The sequence below is a fragment of the Babylonia areolata genome, chromosome 12, assembly GCF_041734735.1.
Source record: "Babylonia areolata isolate BAREFJ2019XMU chromosome 12, ASM4173473v1, whole genome shotgun sequence".
Taxonomy (NCBI): domain Eukaryota; kingdom Metazoa; phylum Mollusca; class Gastropoda; order Neogastropoda; family Buccinidae; genus Babylonia; species Babylonia areolata.
In genome coordinates this window covers 22,762,860-22,779,050 of record NC_134887.1, presented here as the reverse complement: position 1 = coordinate 22,779,050, position 16,191 = coordinate 22,762,860, and the positions used below count along the sequence as shown (strand labels likewise).

Sequence of the window (16,191 nt, the reverse complement as noted above, 5' to 3'; positions counted from 1 at the left end):
AAAGTTAAACTGAAAACCAGTCAGTCTGCATTTTTCCCAATTAAAAAAGAAAAAGAAAAAGTGAGCTGTTTGTATGCTTGTTTACAAATGATTAATGTTAACTCCAGTTGTCAAATTACTGGTACATAGGTGTGATTTTTTTTTTTTTTTAATGCATACAGGACTTTGCGCAACATGAGTACCATTATTATAGTGATGTTTGTCAGGGTGGTGACAGACATGAACATTGCTGTGATTCAGGTGGAGCAGCATGGACATGACCAGCACCAAGTTTGAGGAGATCATGTCCAAACACAACATGCATGAGAAGGACGAGTTCAAATCCCTCAAGAACCTGCACATCTTTTACCAGGCAGGGACCAGCAAAGCTGGTAACCCTGTGTTCTACTACATTGCTCGCAGATACAAGTTAGTGCACTTTGGAGCTTGAAGAGTTTGGATGTGAACCATGTCAGTCCTATCAAGTATGCCAGTATTAGGAAACTCCATTATTTAGTCAAATTTCTCTTTGTCTGTGAAAATTGAACATAATATTTGATGCCAGTGACAGATGAGTCAATGTTTGGGTTAAATGCTAGTAACAGATGAGTATCTAACATCTATATTAGGTATCCCAAAGTAAGTAGATTGAAATGTGAGGTATATCAATGCAAAGTTGGTTGTGTTTTAACCAGTTCAATGCCAGAGAATTTTGTTTAATTTTTTTTTTAAAGTGCTCTCCCCTTGCCAGGGAATTTTGAGGATATGGGGGTAATAAATCACACAAAAATTCTAGCACAAAAGCTATGGGTGATACAGAAAGAAAGTCAACATTTTTGTGAAGGAAAATGAGTGTAGATTCTGCTTCTGGGCTGTTTTATCCAATTAGGTTGATTGTAGAACTGTTCAGGCATGTAAAGTCAAGATAATAATTTTTGTGCAACAAAAAAGTCGAATTTCCACCTCTACATAATAACATCCATAAAGAAAAAAACAAAATACAGCTAGAAATAGCATGCCTATTGTCAGATTATACATGTAGAAGAAATTAAAACAGGCTATAAGTTTACAAAAACGAATCACAGCTCATGCAGACATGTAAGTAAATCACTGTCCCAACAATGACAAAGGTGGGTAAAGTCAACGTGAAAGGTCAGTCATGGTCTCAGAAACTGAGCTGGCAAGCTTTTTGACAGCTAAGAGCGTTTGGGAGTGAGAAGGTGAAGTTCTTTGATGACATTCACTCCTTTCAAGTTGCATCTGGGCCGAGTGAAGTGTCTGCTGTGCATCTGGCTTGTCACCTCTTCAAACAAGTCAACCATCTGAGTCAGCAAGAGAAAAAAAGTGTGAAAAACAAAAAGCACATGTTTCACATCCAGTGCAGGTTCCACCCTGCTTTTCATGAAAATCGTGGAGTATTGGCGGTTGTCATCTGACAGTCTGCATTGAAATGTGAGCATACTCATTCCTAAAAGCCACACCCCCTTCATGAACTCTGCCTGACATTCGACCTATCGTCTAACATCACTCCTCTCCCTCTCCTCCCCTTCTTCCAACACACTGCACGTATTCTGTCAGTCACAGCTGTGTGATTGGATAGATGGGCTGAATTACCATCAGATGGGCTGTCAGTTTCGTCACTATTGTCGTCAATCACCTTCGTTTTCAAACCAATCATCAGACAAGAGAGATCCTTTTCCATTGCGAAATCTGTCCATAACCACAAGCAGAGCTTTCAGAATTGTGTAAATCTGCTGACGGTAACTATTTGCTTTACTGGACACAGTTTTCAACGCATTTTCTTCTTTGCACATGATGCAACCTCCTTTTCCATGTGCGCATCACGTGGTCAGTAAGCAAATTATTATCGAGGAGAAAGGGGTCTTCTACCTGATGAATGTTCATTTAAATAGTATTTTTATAATTTAGACACATGAAACTAACTGTTCAGAGTCTGTTTATGTGAATTGAACCAAACTCTAATGAAGGAAAAATTGGAACATATGCAGGACGTCAGTCTTACAGGCACTGTGGCAATACTTTTTGTAGGACGTCAGCTGGCAGTAGAAAATACAGAATCTGTTTAAGTTCAGCCAGCAATACGATATCAGTATAAAAATGTTAACTCTTGTCTTCCAGTGATATAACAGATTTTTTGTATTGAACACCTCAATAATAGAAAAACGTTTTTGAAAATGTGCTTTTCTCCTTTTTTTTTTTTTTTTTTTTTTTTTTTTTTTTTTTTTGTAGTGATGTTAGAAGAGTATACTTGCTTCAAGCAAATGCTCATGAATGTTTACTTGATCAACAGAGATAAGAATTGCACATCTGGTGCAAACGTTCATGTAAACTGAAACATGAGGAATTCATGAACCCATTGTCATGCAGTATTGTGTTCTGATTGTGACTGAGGTGTGGGTGTGTGTACTCAGGGTGGGAGAGATCAATGGAGACCTGTTGATCTACCATGTGTTGCTGACGCTGAAACCTTTCTACCACAAGCCTTTTGAACTTGTCATCGATTTCACACACACCTGTTCTGAGAACAGGTTCAGGGTGAGCACTTGTCTGTCAACCACCTGTCTGTGATTCCACACTGCTTTTGTTGTGGTGGTCTTTCTTTTTTTTTTTCTTTTTTTTTTAATCTCTTCTTTTCTTTTCCTTTCACTAGGTACCGGCACCCACTAACAAAGGCTGCAGGAAAGCCGGCAGCAGGCTGAAATTTGTTACTTTTCACTTGATTTTTGTGTGAAATTGTGTATAAATCTTGTTTAAAACATAATGGAAATAAAGACAAGCCATTAATCTTTCAATCCATTGTTCGTTTATTTACTTGTGTGCGAGTGCGAGAGTGTATTCGTTCTGAGAACTGCCTACCGTAATCAGCAAAACTGATCCCATGTCGTGCTTCCACCATGGCGGACATTCGCATTGTCCGAGGGTCGGTTGTTTTGATTTGTTTATAGGTTGTGGAATTTTCCATCTCCAATATTCAAATAAGGTCAAACCGCAAGGTCGAAGCCTAAACAAGTTCCACCGTTAGGTATTTTATCAATTTACTTCATAACAAAAAGCCAGCACACCGATCCGGTTAAAAGGACACATTTGAAGGATTTTTTTGCGATGTAAAGCTATAAACACCATTGGTCACATCATAGCGATAGAAAGCTTATTTTTCACTGATTCGAATGGCACCAAAGGTCAAGGTATTCATACGCACTCAACTATAGGGCAGCCAATGAAAAGCACGCTTGCAACCGTGACACACATTCACACATTGACTCGACTCGGCGGCTGCGGCTCCTATGAAATCGACAAGCGATGACGCTAACATTTCAAGTGTTTATGTCATCCAGATAAAAAAACCACCTAGGTAAGTATTACAAATTTTACAAATCAGTTCATGTTAAATTGATCCACATAGTTTTTAGGGCTTATTAATCCATAGGATCGTTCCGATTTCGTAATAAATGGGGTAAGCTTTGACCGCTTGACGAAGTGATCAACACATTTCCACCAGTTGTGTTTCGCGTCAGTGCTATTTTATTCTTGACTGAAATATTGTATGAAAACTCGTGTAATGAAAAGTAAATACATTATTTTACATTTTATTACATTTTTATGATCCTTGTAGGATTCTAAAAGAAATGATCGCCGATTTAAATCAAGACAATTGTTCATGACATAAACCGGAAACAACCACCTCATAGGCCTCTCGTGACCTAGAAGTTAACTAGGTTAACATAATTATTGAGATTGGTTTGTTATTACTTATTGTTAACTTAGTTCAGAAATAAATACCAACATTAATGGAATATAATTATCTATCTCACAATATAATTATCTATCTCACAATTTAAGCATGGGGAGGTGGGATCAAAGACCATTGTACATAATTGTTTCACATCATCAAGCTCTTTGTTTACATTTGTCAATACACTCTCTCTCCCCTTCCTCTCTCATAGTTTTAGCACACACACACACACACACAAACACACAGAGAGAGACACACACACACACACACACAAAAACTATAATTACCAAACGCTTATATTGCAATCCCTAAATGTGAAGAAGAATAACTTACCCAAGCTTCCAGGTTATTATTATCCACCTGTGCACCAGCAGGTTGATACTGCCACAAAAATTAGTGCAGCCATATATATCCAAGAAGGGACTGAGTACAGTGTATGCTCTCCACCAGCACCTAATTCTACTCCTGATTTCCATTCATGAGCGGCACGTGTTAGATTCAATAATCACCTTACTCTTCGTGTCGTCTCTGTGTACTTACCTAGAGGACCAAACGAACTTAATACGGAATGGTTACATAATGTTCAAGATAATGAAAAATGGTTGATAGGGGGAGATTTTAACGCCCATTCACCTTTTTGGGACAAAGATTGTGTATCAGTTACTTGTAACCGCTTTGTAGAAAATGTTGTTGATTCTTCCTTAAGCCTTTTAAATGATGGCAACGTTACCAGAATCCCTGATATTGTCACTCACAGGGCGTCTGCTATAGATCTCTCTTTCATATCTGCTACGTTGTATCCAGAATGTAAATGGACAACGCATAAAAATACTCTGGGAAGTGATCATCTACCGATCATCATGACTTTAATGAAACTGAAAGATACACGGAATTTCAAAAAGACAAAGTCCCAAAGTATAACTATAAAGATGCTGACTGGGAGAAATTCGAAAGTATGCTTGCTTGCAAAAACACGGAGTCCGTAAACACTGGGGATATAGATAATTTATATTCCTTCTTTACTGACACCATATTACAAGCCGCCGATATATCAATCCCAAAATGTAATTTGTTTAAATCAAACAAGCATTTAGGAAATATTTGGTGGACGCCAGCTTGTGAAGCAGCAGTAAATGATAAAAAAATGAAGATTATAATTTATATGAAAAACAAGTCACAAGAAAATCTTATTGAAAAGAAAAGGGCAAACCATTATAGTAACATGGTCATTGCACAGGCTAAAAGACAATATTGGTCGTCATTCTGTAATAATGAGATATCCAGTCATAAAGGTACTAAAAAGGTTTGGAAAAAATTCAATGAAATGAAAGAAGGTATAAATTTGCCATCTTGCCCAATTAAGACAGAAGACAAAGAATTTCCGTCCAGTGCAAAGAAAGAAACATTTGTAGAAATTTTCTCAGAGTCTATGCGATTGGAAGGTCTATCGCCTAAAATGAGTAAACACAGAACTGAAGAAGAGAGCAAAAGTGATTACTCAGATCCAAGTCCCGATAACAGTTAGTACATCAATGCTCCACTCACACTCAGTGAGGTTAAAGACGCATTACTATCCCTCCCTAAAAAGAAAACATCTGTAGGACTTGATGCAGTCTCAAATGAGATGCTTAGACACTTACCAGAAAATTTTGTTGTTTTGTTATTTAAGCTTTTTCAAAAGTGCTGGTTTGATGATTTAATGTCAGCACAATGGAAAGAGTCTATTATAAGACCAGTTCATAAACAAGGAAAATGTAAAACAGATAAGAACCGTTACAGGCCAGTTGCGCTAACATCACATACTGGTAAGCTGATGGAAAGAATAATTTTGAGAAGACTGATGTGCTATTGCCATAAAAATAGAATTATCCCAATTAATCAAGCGGGCTTTCAGAGAGGTAGATCTGCAATTGATAATTTGGTTAAACTTACAACACATGTAAAACAACAATTTGCTAGAAGAAAAAATGTTCTTGCAACTTTCTTTGATATAAAGAAAGCCTATGATCAAGTTTGGCATGCAAAGTTACTCTTTAAACTGAAATCTGTTGGCTTTTCAGGGCGTCTCTATAATTATATCAAAGCTTTCCTGACTAAAAGACGTATACAAGTACGAGTCGGAAATACGTACTCAAATCCTAAGACTCTTCACATGGGATTACCCCAAGGTTCTGTTATTGCCCCTGTTCTATTTAACATCTTGCTGAACGACTTACCCCAACACTTATTAAAAGACGTGATCCTAGTGCAATACGCAGATGATATATGTATGTGGATGAATGTAACTATGAAAAGAAATACATCAAAAAGGGCATTAAACTATATTAAGAAAACATACCAAAGAGAAATAGATAAATTGAATAAGTATATTGTCGACAATGGTCTTACATTATCAGCAGAAAAAACTCGCATTATGCTTTTTATCAATGGTAATAATCCAGAAGAGTTACCAACATTTAAAATTGAAAATGAGCCCATTCAGTACAGAGATATTATATAATTTTTAGGCTTAATGCTTACTTCAAAACTAGCTTGGAATGCCCATATTGAATATATAATAACAAAAGCAAGAAAATGTTTAAACTAGCTCAGAGTTATAAGTAAACAGTACTGGGGACAAGACACGACAATATTGAAACATTTATCATCATCACTTATTCGATCCAAACTATCGTATGGACAAGAAGTCTATTTTAATGCTCCAAAGTATTTGTTAAAGAAACTTCAAAGCATTGATTGTAAAGCATATAGACTTGCCCTTGGCGTACCTTTCCACGCATCAATCCTCAGAACATATAAAGAAATAGGAGAATTACCTTTGGAGGAATACCGAAACCTGGCATGTGCTAAATATGTATTGAGAAGCTCAACAACTGAAAATTTTACATCGGAGGAAGTAAGAATTACATCTGAAAACAACTTCCCCAAAAGAGCTAAAACGATATCTTATCTAACACCAATTGGCACGTTTGTGTCGAACCTTTTCCAAAAGTCCGAAATTAATCCAGATAATGTAGACACGCAGAAAACAGTAAGTCCATACCCCATTTGGGAGATGAGTAAAGCACAGTTTGATATCAATCATACTGACATTGCAAAAAAAGAAAATCCAAATATCATGGCAACAGAAATCCGATTACACCTTCAGAATAGATACCGTGACCACTTACATATTTACACAGACGGCTCACTCCTAGACAATGGCCAAGTAGGTTCAGCTTTCGTTACACCAAAACTGAAAACAGAACGATCATACCATATTGGTAAAGATCGATCAATATTCACAGCTGAACTTATCGCTGTTCTTATGGCTTTAAATTATATTCTTGATCTTCCAGTTTGCCTTCTTCAAGTCTTATTTTGTGTTGATTCAAAATCTGTATTATATGCTTTAAACTCATCAAATTGTAAGAACAAGTCCAAAATAATAATAGAAATAAGTTACATTGTACATCTTTTGAATTTGAGAGGAACACATATAACTTTTTGTTGGGTTCCTTCTCACCTTGGTCTCCTATATAATGAATGGGCTGATAGGGCTGCGAGAAAAGGTGCAAAACACCAACAGGGAACCACAGACCTTTATGTACCTTTGTCTGTACAAGAGGGGTACCGCTTACTAGAAAAAGCATCATGGAGCAAAGATAGGGAAGTATACCAGCAAAATGGTAAAGTTTTAAATAAAAGTATAAATAATATTCATCAACCGAAATCTATCAATCAATCAAATACATTCAGTAATTTATTCAGATTAAGGCAAATTCAGGCATTATCAAACAGGGTAAAGCTGAACGCTTTTATAACAAAGTTCAGCAGAGATGTTAAATGCATATGTGGAGAATCTATTTCAAGCAGACACATACTCTTTGAATGTCAGAGTCTGAAATCGTTTTTACCAAACTTCTCAGAAAATTCTTTTGAATGTAATTTTGACAATTTCAAGATGTTATCTGCTATTGCAGAAGGTTTGCTGCATAGTCCAATTGGACATTTGTTATAATTGTTACAGTTGTTTGATGTTAGCGTTTCCTTCTATATTGTGCCTATGTCTCCCCTTTTAATGTCGTATTTTTTCCAATGCTCTGTATCTTTCCCCCACCCCACCTCCCACCCCCACACACACACATATGTGCACACACACATACACACACATCATTCATGACCCTCTGCCCAATACTGTTCCCACCTCCACGCTCGGCCCTCCACCCCCCCCCCCTGCTCCCCACCTTTTTTTTTTTTTCATCTAATATCACTTAAGTGGAAGACGTTAAACTGAAGACTACTACTACTACACACACACACACACACAGGAAGTGCACTCATGCAGCAACACATACGCTCTGTGTGTGTGTGTGTGTGTGTGTGTGTGCTTTTGTGCTAACACTGAGGGACAGAATGATGAATATTGTGCAAAGAATTTTATACTCAGTGTCTTTGCTGTACATGCAGGTTTCACACCACTGCTGATTTAATGCAATACCTTTGGATAACAAACATACACATGTAACAAATGTTAAATAAGAAATAAGTAAGTAATAGAAACTAGCTTTCATTAATATGAGGGAAAAAATCCCCGTTTTAGTGACAATTGCAAACATTAATGTAACTGTCCATAGAGAAGAGCCTTGACAGGTTTTACTCCTTTTCTTTTTCTTATATGGTCTGCAGCAATATTCTTTAAACCTGTTCTTATATGCAAATACCAAAGCTACATGAGAAAAAAAACAAAAAGTACAAACAATGCAAAGCTTATAATTATGCACACACACACATGCACGTGCGCGCGCACACACACACACACACACACACACACACGCACAGCATGAATCAATGAATTGATGCACTTGCAGGTGCATTCAGTATATGTGTACATGCATGCATTCCGGGCAGCACACATTGAACCATCTTTGGGTACATCATATCATAAACCAATATTTAAACATTTAGTGATTTAGCCTGCATTGTGTTTTGTGAACTTGTAAACCATCTGTATCAGATCAAATGATTTTTTTTTTTTTTCAGAGCCAGTGGATGTTGATACAGACCATGACCTGTCTTCAGAATCCAGCGACACAGCTAATGAGGAAAACACTTTTAAGGATTTTGTTTTCACCAGGATTGGAGAAAATATGGCTGTCTTCAATGACAATGATTTTCATGTCGGAAGTGTCTGAAATTTTTAGACCAGACCAGGCTAAGGTGAACTTTCCACACAAATGTACAGTTGCCAACAACACATATGTGTGGCCACATAAGCCAGAAGATGGGAGTATTTCTGCAATGTTTGTGTTTTCTTCTGGTTTTGAAGTTACAATGCAGAATGGCAGAGTGTGGTCTGTTCCTGAACATGACAAACTGAGGAAGACATACTTGTACAGAGATATGCATAAATCTTGTTGACAGTCAGTGACAATGCCACCAACCTCCCTCCCACACCACGAAACCCTTTTTTTTTCTCTTTTGTGTTATTTTTTCATGTAACGGAAACAGTCTACAAACATAAAGTAGTACATGTATTGACAAGTTGTTAAGATTAAAAGAAATATGTTAGACTTTTTTTTTTATTCACTGATTTAAGATTTTTTGTACCTCAAGACATATTCATTTTCATCATATGGATAAACCAAAATTGCCGGTTTGATGTTTGTATATTACTGTTTTGAATAGAATTGTTTCTTGTAACATTCTTAACACTCATGCAAAATTAGAAGCAAATCCATCTAATAGTTTTTGAGTTAGAGCTGTTTTAAGTTCGACAGCTTGTGACGTCACTTTTTCCATCGCCCAAATTAAGGAAAACCCCATTTTTAAAGGCCAATTATTCATTTATAAATCAAGTTAACCATACAGAAAAAAATAAGCAAAATCACTATGTTGTATGGGGTCCAAATCATAGATTTCAGCTGTTTCCAATGTATAGTTTTTGTGTGGTTGCCCTCCAAAAATGCCTTATCAGGGTATTTTGGACATATGAAACTGGCATTTTTGTCAAATTTGAGGCTCTGTAAAATAGAAACTTTCTGTGTAATGGATTTGTTTTTTCTTTTTATTTGTTTTATATGTTATGTACTCTTGAAAAGTAATAAGATGGGTCTACTGTGGTAATGATTATGCTGTTCAGGTATCACTGAACTTGAGGAAAATCTAAATTTACGAAGTTCGTCATGTCATCTTAAAACGGCCATATCTCAGAAAACTAAGAAAGGTAGAGACTTCATTTTTTTTGGTGTGTTTTGTCTATTTTTTAAAGTAGTTTTTTTTTTATAAAATGTATCACAAATCTTTTTTTCTATTTTAAAATTTTGACTGCGGGTACCTACCTTCACCATGAATTGAACACAAAATTAAACAGAAGCCTGTCACTGCTATTACTAATGCACCCACTAAAACCAAAATATAATGAGATTAGTTCAGTTTCAAGGAGGCATCAAAGCATGCATGCTGATCCATATAGGCTATACCATATCTGCTTTAAAACATAAAAAAGGGGAACAGATACCTGACTGATGTATGAACGCAGTGCACTAGTCAGGGCCTTCAGAGCCTTCCATCGCTATGTATAAACCACCAACATGAAATAAAATGGAATAAAGAAAACAAGTAAACACATTAAAACTTGAAAGATACAGAGAAGGAAAATGATTGAAATAAGATAGAATAAGAATAAAAACGGTCACATCAGTGAACATTTGCATACACACACTCTCTCATACACACACATGCAAACTCTCTCTCTCACACACATAAGCAAACTATCTCTCTCTCTCTCTCTCTCTCTCTCTCTCTCTCTCTCACTCACATACACACACACACACACACACACATATGTGCAAACTCACACGTGTGTTCACTTACAGATTCCTGGCCTAATTATTGCTATTTTAATTACACTGTTGATTATCCACAAATCAGCTTTCTGCATAAAAAAGAGCTTACAATGAGAATGCCACTTCAAGGGGATACAAAAGGGGACTTTTCTTCTTCATGTTTTGTTTTTGGTTGTTGGTTTTTTAAAGATTTTTTTTTTTAATTATTAAATTTGGTCTACTTTTTAGCCTAATAAACTATCGTTTGCAGAAATAGATAATTTGACATTTCTTAATAAAGAATCAGTTGTACTAAGTTATTTATGTGTTAGTGAACTACTGTTAGTTCTGGCGGCAGTGTCAGATTTGTTAGATTTAAGCACTGTTTTGGCTCAGTGTGTCTTCCGTGTGTGTCGTCAGACCGACTTCCTGTCCAAGTGGTTTGTGGTGATGCCAGAGAACGTGTACCAGAACATCATGGCTGCGTACATCTACAACTGTAACTCCTGGGTCAGAGAGTACACCAAGTATCATGACCGCATCCTCTCCCCTCTGAAGGTACTGGTGGACTGGGTTCATGCCAATCTGTTCACAATCTGCCTCACTGTTTACTTCTGTTGTCTTGTGTGTTTGTGGTTTTTGTTCCTGTGAGCTCTGTGTCTCCATCTTGTTGTTTGTACTGTTCTGAGCGTAACTCATCAAACACAGGTGATGTGTATGGTCACTGAAAGAGGGTATTGGTCTGACACATCTGTCGCAAATGAAATTAAGCAAAACCAAATGAATTTGCTTTTTGAATATTTAACTATATGATGATTGTGTTTTTGACCTATTACAGCTCATTGACTTGGACACCTTTTCACAATTTCTTGTTTAGATTGGATTTACATTGTTTTTAGGTTTGTTTGCTTATGAAGTATTATTTTTAAGTACATGTCACTGAGAACTGAACAATGAAAAGAGCTGACCATTGAAGCATTAAACATGCTGATGTTTTTTTTTGGCCTGTGACGGCAGAACAATCGCAAGCTGGTGTTCATCGACCACCCAGCCAAGCTGTCTGACTATATCGACGTGGACCAGCAGAAGTTGCCAGGGACAACAGTGGCCCTGGAGGAGGACCTGAGGGTGTTCAACAATGCCCTCAAGTTGTCCCACAAGGACACCAAAGTGGCCAACAAGGTCCGTTCTCTGGTGCACTGGGGGGTTGCTCAACACTTGTAGACTTTTGAATTTTTCTTCTTTCAACAAATACTACCCTTTGGTTAATTATTTTTCTGTAATTAAGTATATTTTCCATTTTGAATTTATGAAGTACAGATGTTCTGTCCAGAAATAAAAATTTTCAATCTTTCTGATTTAGGGTGATTTAAAACTGAAATAATCCCTTATCTTTTTCTTCTCCCTCTCTTGGTCTGTTTGGTGTGTGTGCTTGTGTGTGTGTGTGTGTGCACACACATGCGCATGTATATGAATGTGTGTGTGTGTGTGTGTGCTTGTATATGGCTCAGCGTGTATGAATGCTAGATTCCAGGTCCTGCTCGAAGGAAGCTATAGCAGTGTGTAGGCGTGACAGTCAGATGATGCATGTGGACCTGTGTGTTGCAGGTGGGGCCCAACGCCATCCAGGTGACATCCTCTGAGAGGAGCAAGGTGTTGGGCCACCAGGTATTCCTCAATGATGTCTACTACGCTGCTGAAATTGAGGAGGTATGGCACTGAAGTTGTTTGTGTCTATTTTTGAGATAGCTGCTGTCTTGAATGGTGAACTTTGATCATGGACTCAGCCATCCCAAGAAGGAGACCTACAGTGCTAGTTGGAAAATATGAGCAAAGGTATATCAGTGAAGTGGACAATCACTGCATGGTCTCAGTTTTTTTTCATTTGGACCTGTGACACAGTCAGCTGTGGTAGGACTGGGTGCCAGTGAGTTTGGACCAAAACAGCTGAGTGGTGTTGATGGGGCTCACACCCACCAGTCGTGGTCATAGTCTGCCACTGGAGATGCTGTATGTGTATGCAGGCATGAGATTTTTACTATAGTCGGATTTCTGACCGAAAATTGGTTCCAGAGGCCATTCTTGAGATCACGTAAATCCGTTGAGAAAATCGGAGGGGGCCTGGGGGGGTGAGGTTTTTTTCCGACTGACAAAGGTTGCACGAACGTTGTCCGACTGATCAACAAGACAGACCCACAGCGTTTGCTAAAATGCCCCATGTTTGGATAAGCGAACCAATTGAGAATAAGTGTTCCGTTGCTCCTCTGTCATCATTCAGCTTTTCCGTATTCGGTTGCAATTTCACAGCTGGCAAAGATACCTGATTTCGTCGATCGTCTTTGATCCTCAACAAAATGAGAAAACTCAAAAAGGATAATAAGATTTTTGCAGCAGAGATTGATAAAGGAGTGAAAAATAGTGGAGCTGGGCATGGCAAGATGAGACCGTGAAAACAGAAGCGAAGAACAAAAAAAAACTTTACGGGTAGGCGACACCAATCACCAATCACGTGGGCAAGACCAAGTGCGATTGGTGTCAGATCGTATGGGTGCAACTCTTCCATCTTATCACAGAAATCTGTTTTCAGATTTACATAAAAAAATGAAGCGTCCGTTTTTTATTTGGGGGGAAAAAAGCCAAAAGCCGATGGGCCGTTCTATATCATTTGCCGATCTGTCAAAAATGAAAACGGAATGCTCTTACGAAAGTGTCATTTGTTGACCCCTTGAGAGGCGATCCAGTGACTTGTCACAGCACCAAAATTGAAGGCAAAAAGTTTCCTAATGGTCAGTTGAAGATGTCAAAATGCCAAAAGCAAAAGGCGATCCCTTCATGGCACGCGTTGATATCACTGTAAAAAGCACACACGCACGCACATCCCATGCACACACATGCAGGCGATCACACACACACACACGCACAGACATGCGGCGAGCACGTGCACACACACACAAACATGCCTTTCTCCTCTAAACAACTATCTCCAGCACAAACCATTCCACATGGAATCATCTGCGTCTATCAGGGACTCCATCAGGCAAGGCGACTGGGCAGTCTCCATAGACCTCACAGACGCATACTTCCATATCCTCATTCACCCCAGGGACCGCAGGTGGCTCCGCTTCTCATGGGACAGCAAGTCCTTCCAGTTCAGATCCCTTCCATTTGGCCTTGCTCCAGCCCCGTGGGTCTTCACCAGGGTGGTCAGGGAACTATGTTTAGCCCTCAGGAGCAAGGGCATACGCCTGAGGGTCTACCTAGACGACTGGTTGATCCTTGCAGAGAGCAAGGCCCTCTGCCAACACCACCTGAACCTTGTCAGGAACCAGTGCCAATCACTGGGCTTTCTGATGAACGCAGAAAAATCGGAACTGGAACCCTCTCAACAGTTCGAATTCCTGGGTATGGCGATTGATTCTGTATCAATGGCCATATGTCCGGGCATGCCTCGCCTCCACAGGCTACACAGCCTCCTTTCTCATCTATCACAGGCAGCCTCGGCATCGGCCAGGGAACTTGCCTCTCTGCTGGGCTTCATGGAGTCCCTCGCTGCACTTGTTCCCTTGGGGAGACTACACAAACGTCCATTTCAGTGTCACTTCCAGGACAGGTGGTCCCAGTCTTCTCAGACATGGGACACCCGTATACCTCTAGGCACATGGTTCCCACAGTCGACCCAGCACTGGATGGACATGCAATGGCTCAACGCCGGGTTTCCCATCTCGAACCCAACACCGGATGCAGAACTGTACACAGATGCCTCCAACATGGGCTGGGGTGCACACATGGAGAACCACACAGCGTCGGGGACTTGGTCCCCACATCAGCAGTCATGGCACATCAACAAACTGGAACTGGAGGCGGTCTTCCTTGCCCTCCAGCACTTCCTCCCCCACGTTTCGCACAGGTCGATCTTGCTATGCACGGACAACACGACGGTAGCATGTTATCTAAACAAACAGGGGGGAACTCACTCACACAAGCTGTCCCTGCGTGCGGAGACAGTCCTCCTCTGGTGTCAGGAGCACAACATCCACCTGACAGCACGACATGTCCCAGGCAAGCTCAACATTCTAGCAGATTACCTCAGCAGATCCCACACAGTGCTACAAACGGAGTGGACCCTGTCACACTCAACACTTAAGCCAATCTGTGACCATTGGCACAAACCACATGTGGATCTCTTCGCCACAAGATTCAACTTCCGCATTCCGACATACGTCTCCCCAGTCCCAGACCCGCAAGCCTGGGCCATAGACGCCCTATTGATCAGCTGGTCCAACCTTTCGGCGTACGCCTTCCCTCCACTCCCCATCATGGGAAAAGTCCTCAGAAAGGCAAGGCTGGAGAGTGCCGCCTTGATTCTCATCGCACCCCACTGGCCAGCACAGCCGTGGTCCCCGACCTTCACCACCTCACTCACGTTCCCCCACTCCACCTTCACATCGGCAGACACTCTCAAGTCCAGCCACGCTCGGGCATCCCCCACGTAAACCCAGAGGTCCTCAACCTACACGCCTGGCTACTGTGCAGGAATCTCTGTCAGCACTAGGCGCCTCCGATGACACAGCTGACCTTGTGTGCAGGTTACATCGCAAAGACACTCAAGGTGTTTACTCTGCACACTGGAATCGCTGGCTCTCCTGGTGCTCAACCCACTCGGTCAATCCCACACACCCATCCAATATGGATCTTGCCAACTTTCTTGCCTTCCTCTCCTCCTCCAAAGGTCTCTCTGCCTCTGCAGTACGCGTCCATCGCACTGCAATCAGCTCCACTCTTCGGCAACTAGGCGGGCCCTCTTTCTCAGACGACCCCCTGCTTTGGGCATTAGTCTGAGGGGCTTCCCTCAGTCACGCACGTACATCCCCCCAGACCCCTTCTTGGGACCTTTTTCTGGTCCTACAATACCTCCGCAGGGCACCCTTCGAACCCCTTGCTATAGCTCCCTTCAAGCTACTCTCCATGAAGACACTCTTTCTCATCTCACTTGCCTCAGGCAGGCGGTGTAGTGAGGTTCATGTCCTCAGTGGCATCACACAAAATATAGCCTTTGAGCCGGACGGATCTATCTCACTTAGATTCCTCCCCGAATTTCTTGCCAAAAATCAGACTCCCAGTACACCCTCTCCCATTCTTTTCATCAAACCGCGCTCTCCCATACGGGCCCATGACGACGAGGACAGATTCCTCTGCCCGGTCAGGGCCCTGCGCATATACCTTAACCCTTTCGCTGCCAGGAAAATAAGATTTAAGTGAAATTTATTTGCCAGGGTTTTTTCACAAAAAACGGGTATAAATTTTCAAAAAATTCTGTGCTCTTTGTTATTGGAGAAAGACCCATAAAAGTATATATTTTCTGAAAGGGAAATGAATAAAGAATACAAAACACATGATGTTTTCCCATTTTATATATTTTTAGTGACATGCTGTTGTTTTGAAATCAGTGTTTTGTTTTTTGTCACATTTTCAACTACTTCATTACAAACATTAGTCAGGTAATTTGCACAAAAGCATCATATTTTCTGGACAAATGGATATCTGCAAACACAAAATCATACTAGAACAACCACAATATATATATATATTTTTAAGAGATAGATACACAATACATTGTGACTTCTCCAAGTGATAAGATGGATGTGAGGCCAC

The 16,191-nt window shown here is 40.1% G+C and overlaps 1 protein-coding gene across 12 annotated transcripts in view; it reads left to right on the top strand.

Moving 5' to 3' along the window:
• The window catches only part of LOC143288455 (neurofibromin-like), a 278,699-nt gene that overhangs the window by 185,543 nt on the left and 76,965 nt on the right, over positions 1-16,191 (top strand). For all 12 annotated transcript variants that reach the window (XM_076596958.1, XM_076596964.1, XM_076596968.1 and 9 more), the window contains 5 exons: positions 241-408; positions 2,412-2,535; positions 10,960-11,097; positions 11,557-11,721; positions 12,148-12,249. In XM_076596958.1, the coding sequence (XP_076453073.1) occupies positions 241-408; positions 2,412-2,535; positions 10,960-11,097; positions 11,557-11,721; positions 12,148-12,249 (697 nt within the window). The remainder of the gene's footprint in view (positions 1-240; positions 409-2,411; positions 2,536-10,959; positions 11,098-11,556; positions 11,722-12,147; positions 12,250-16,191) is intronic.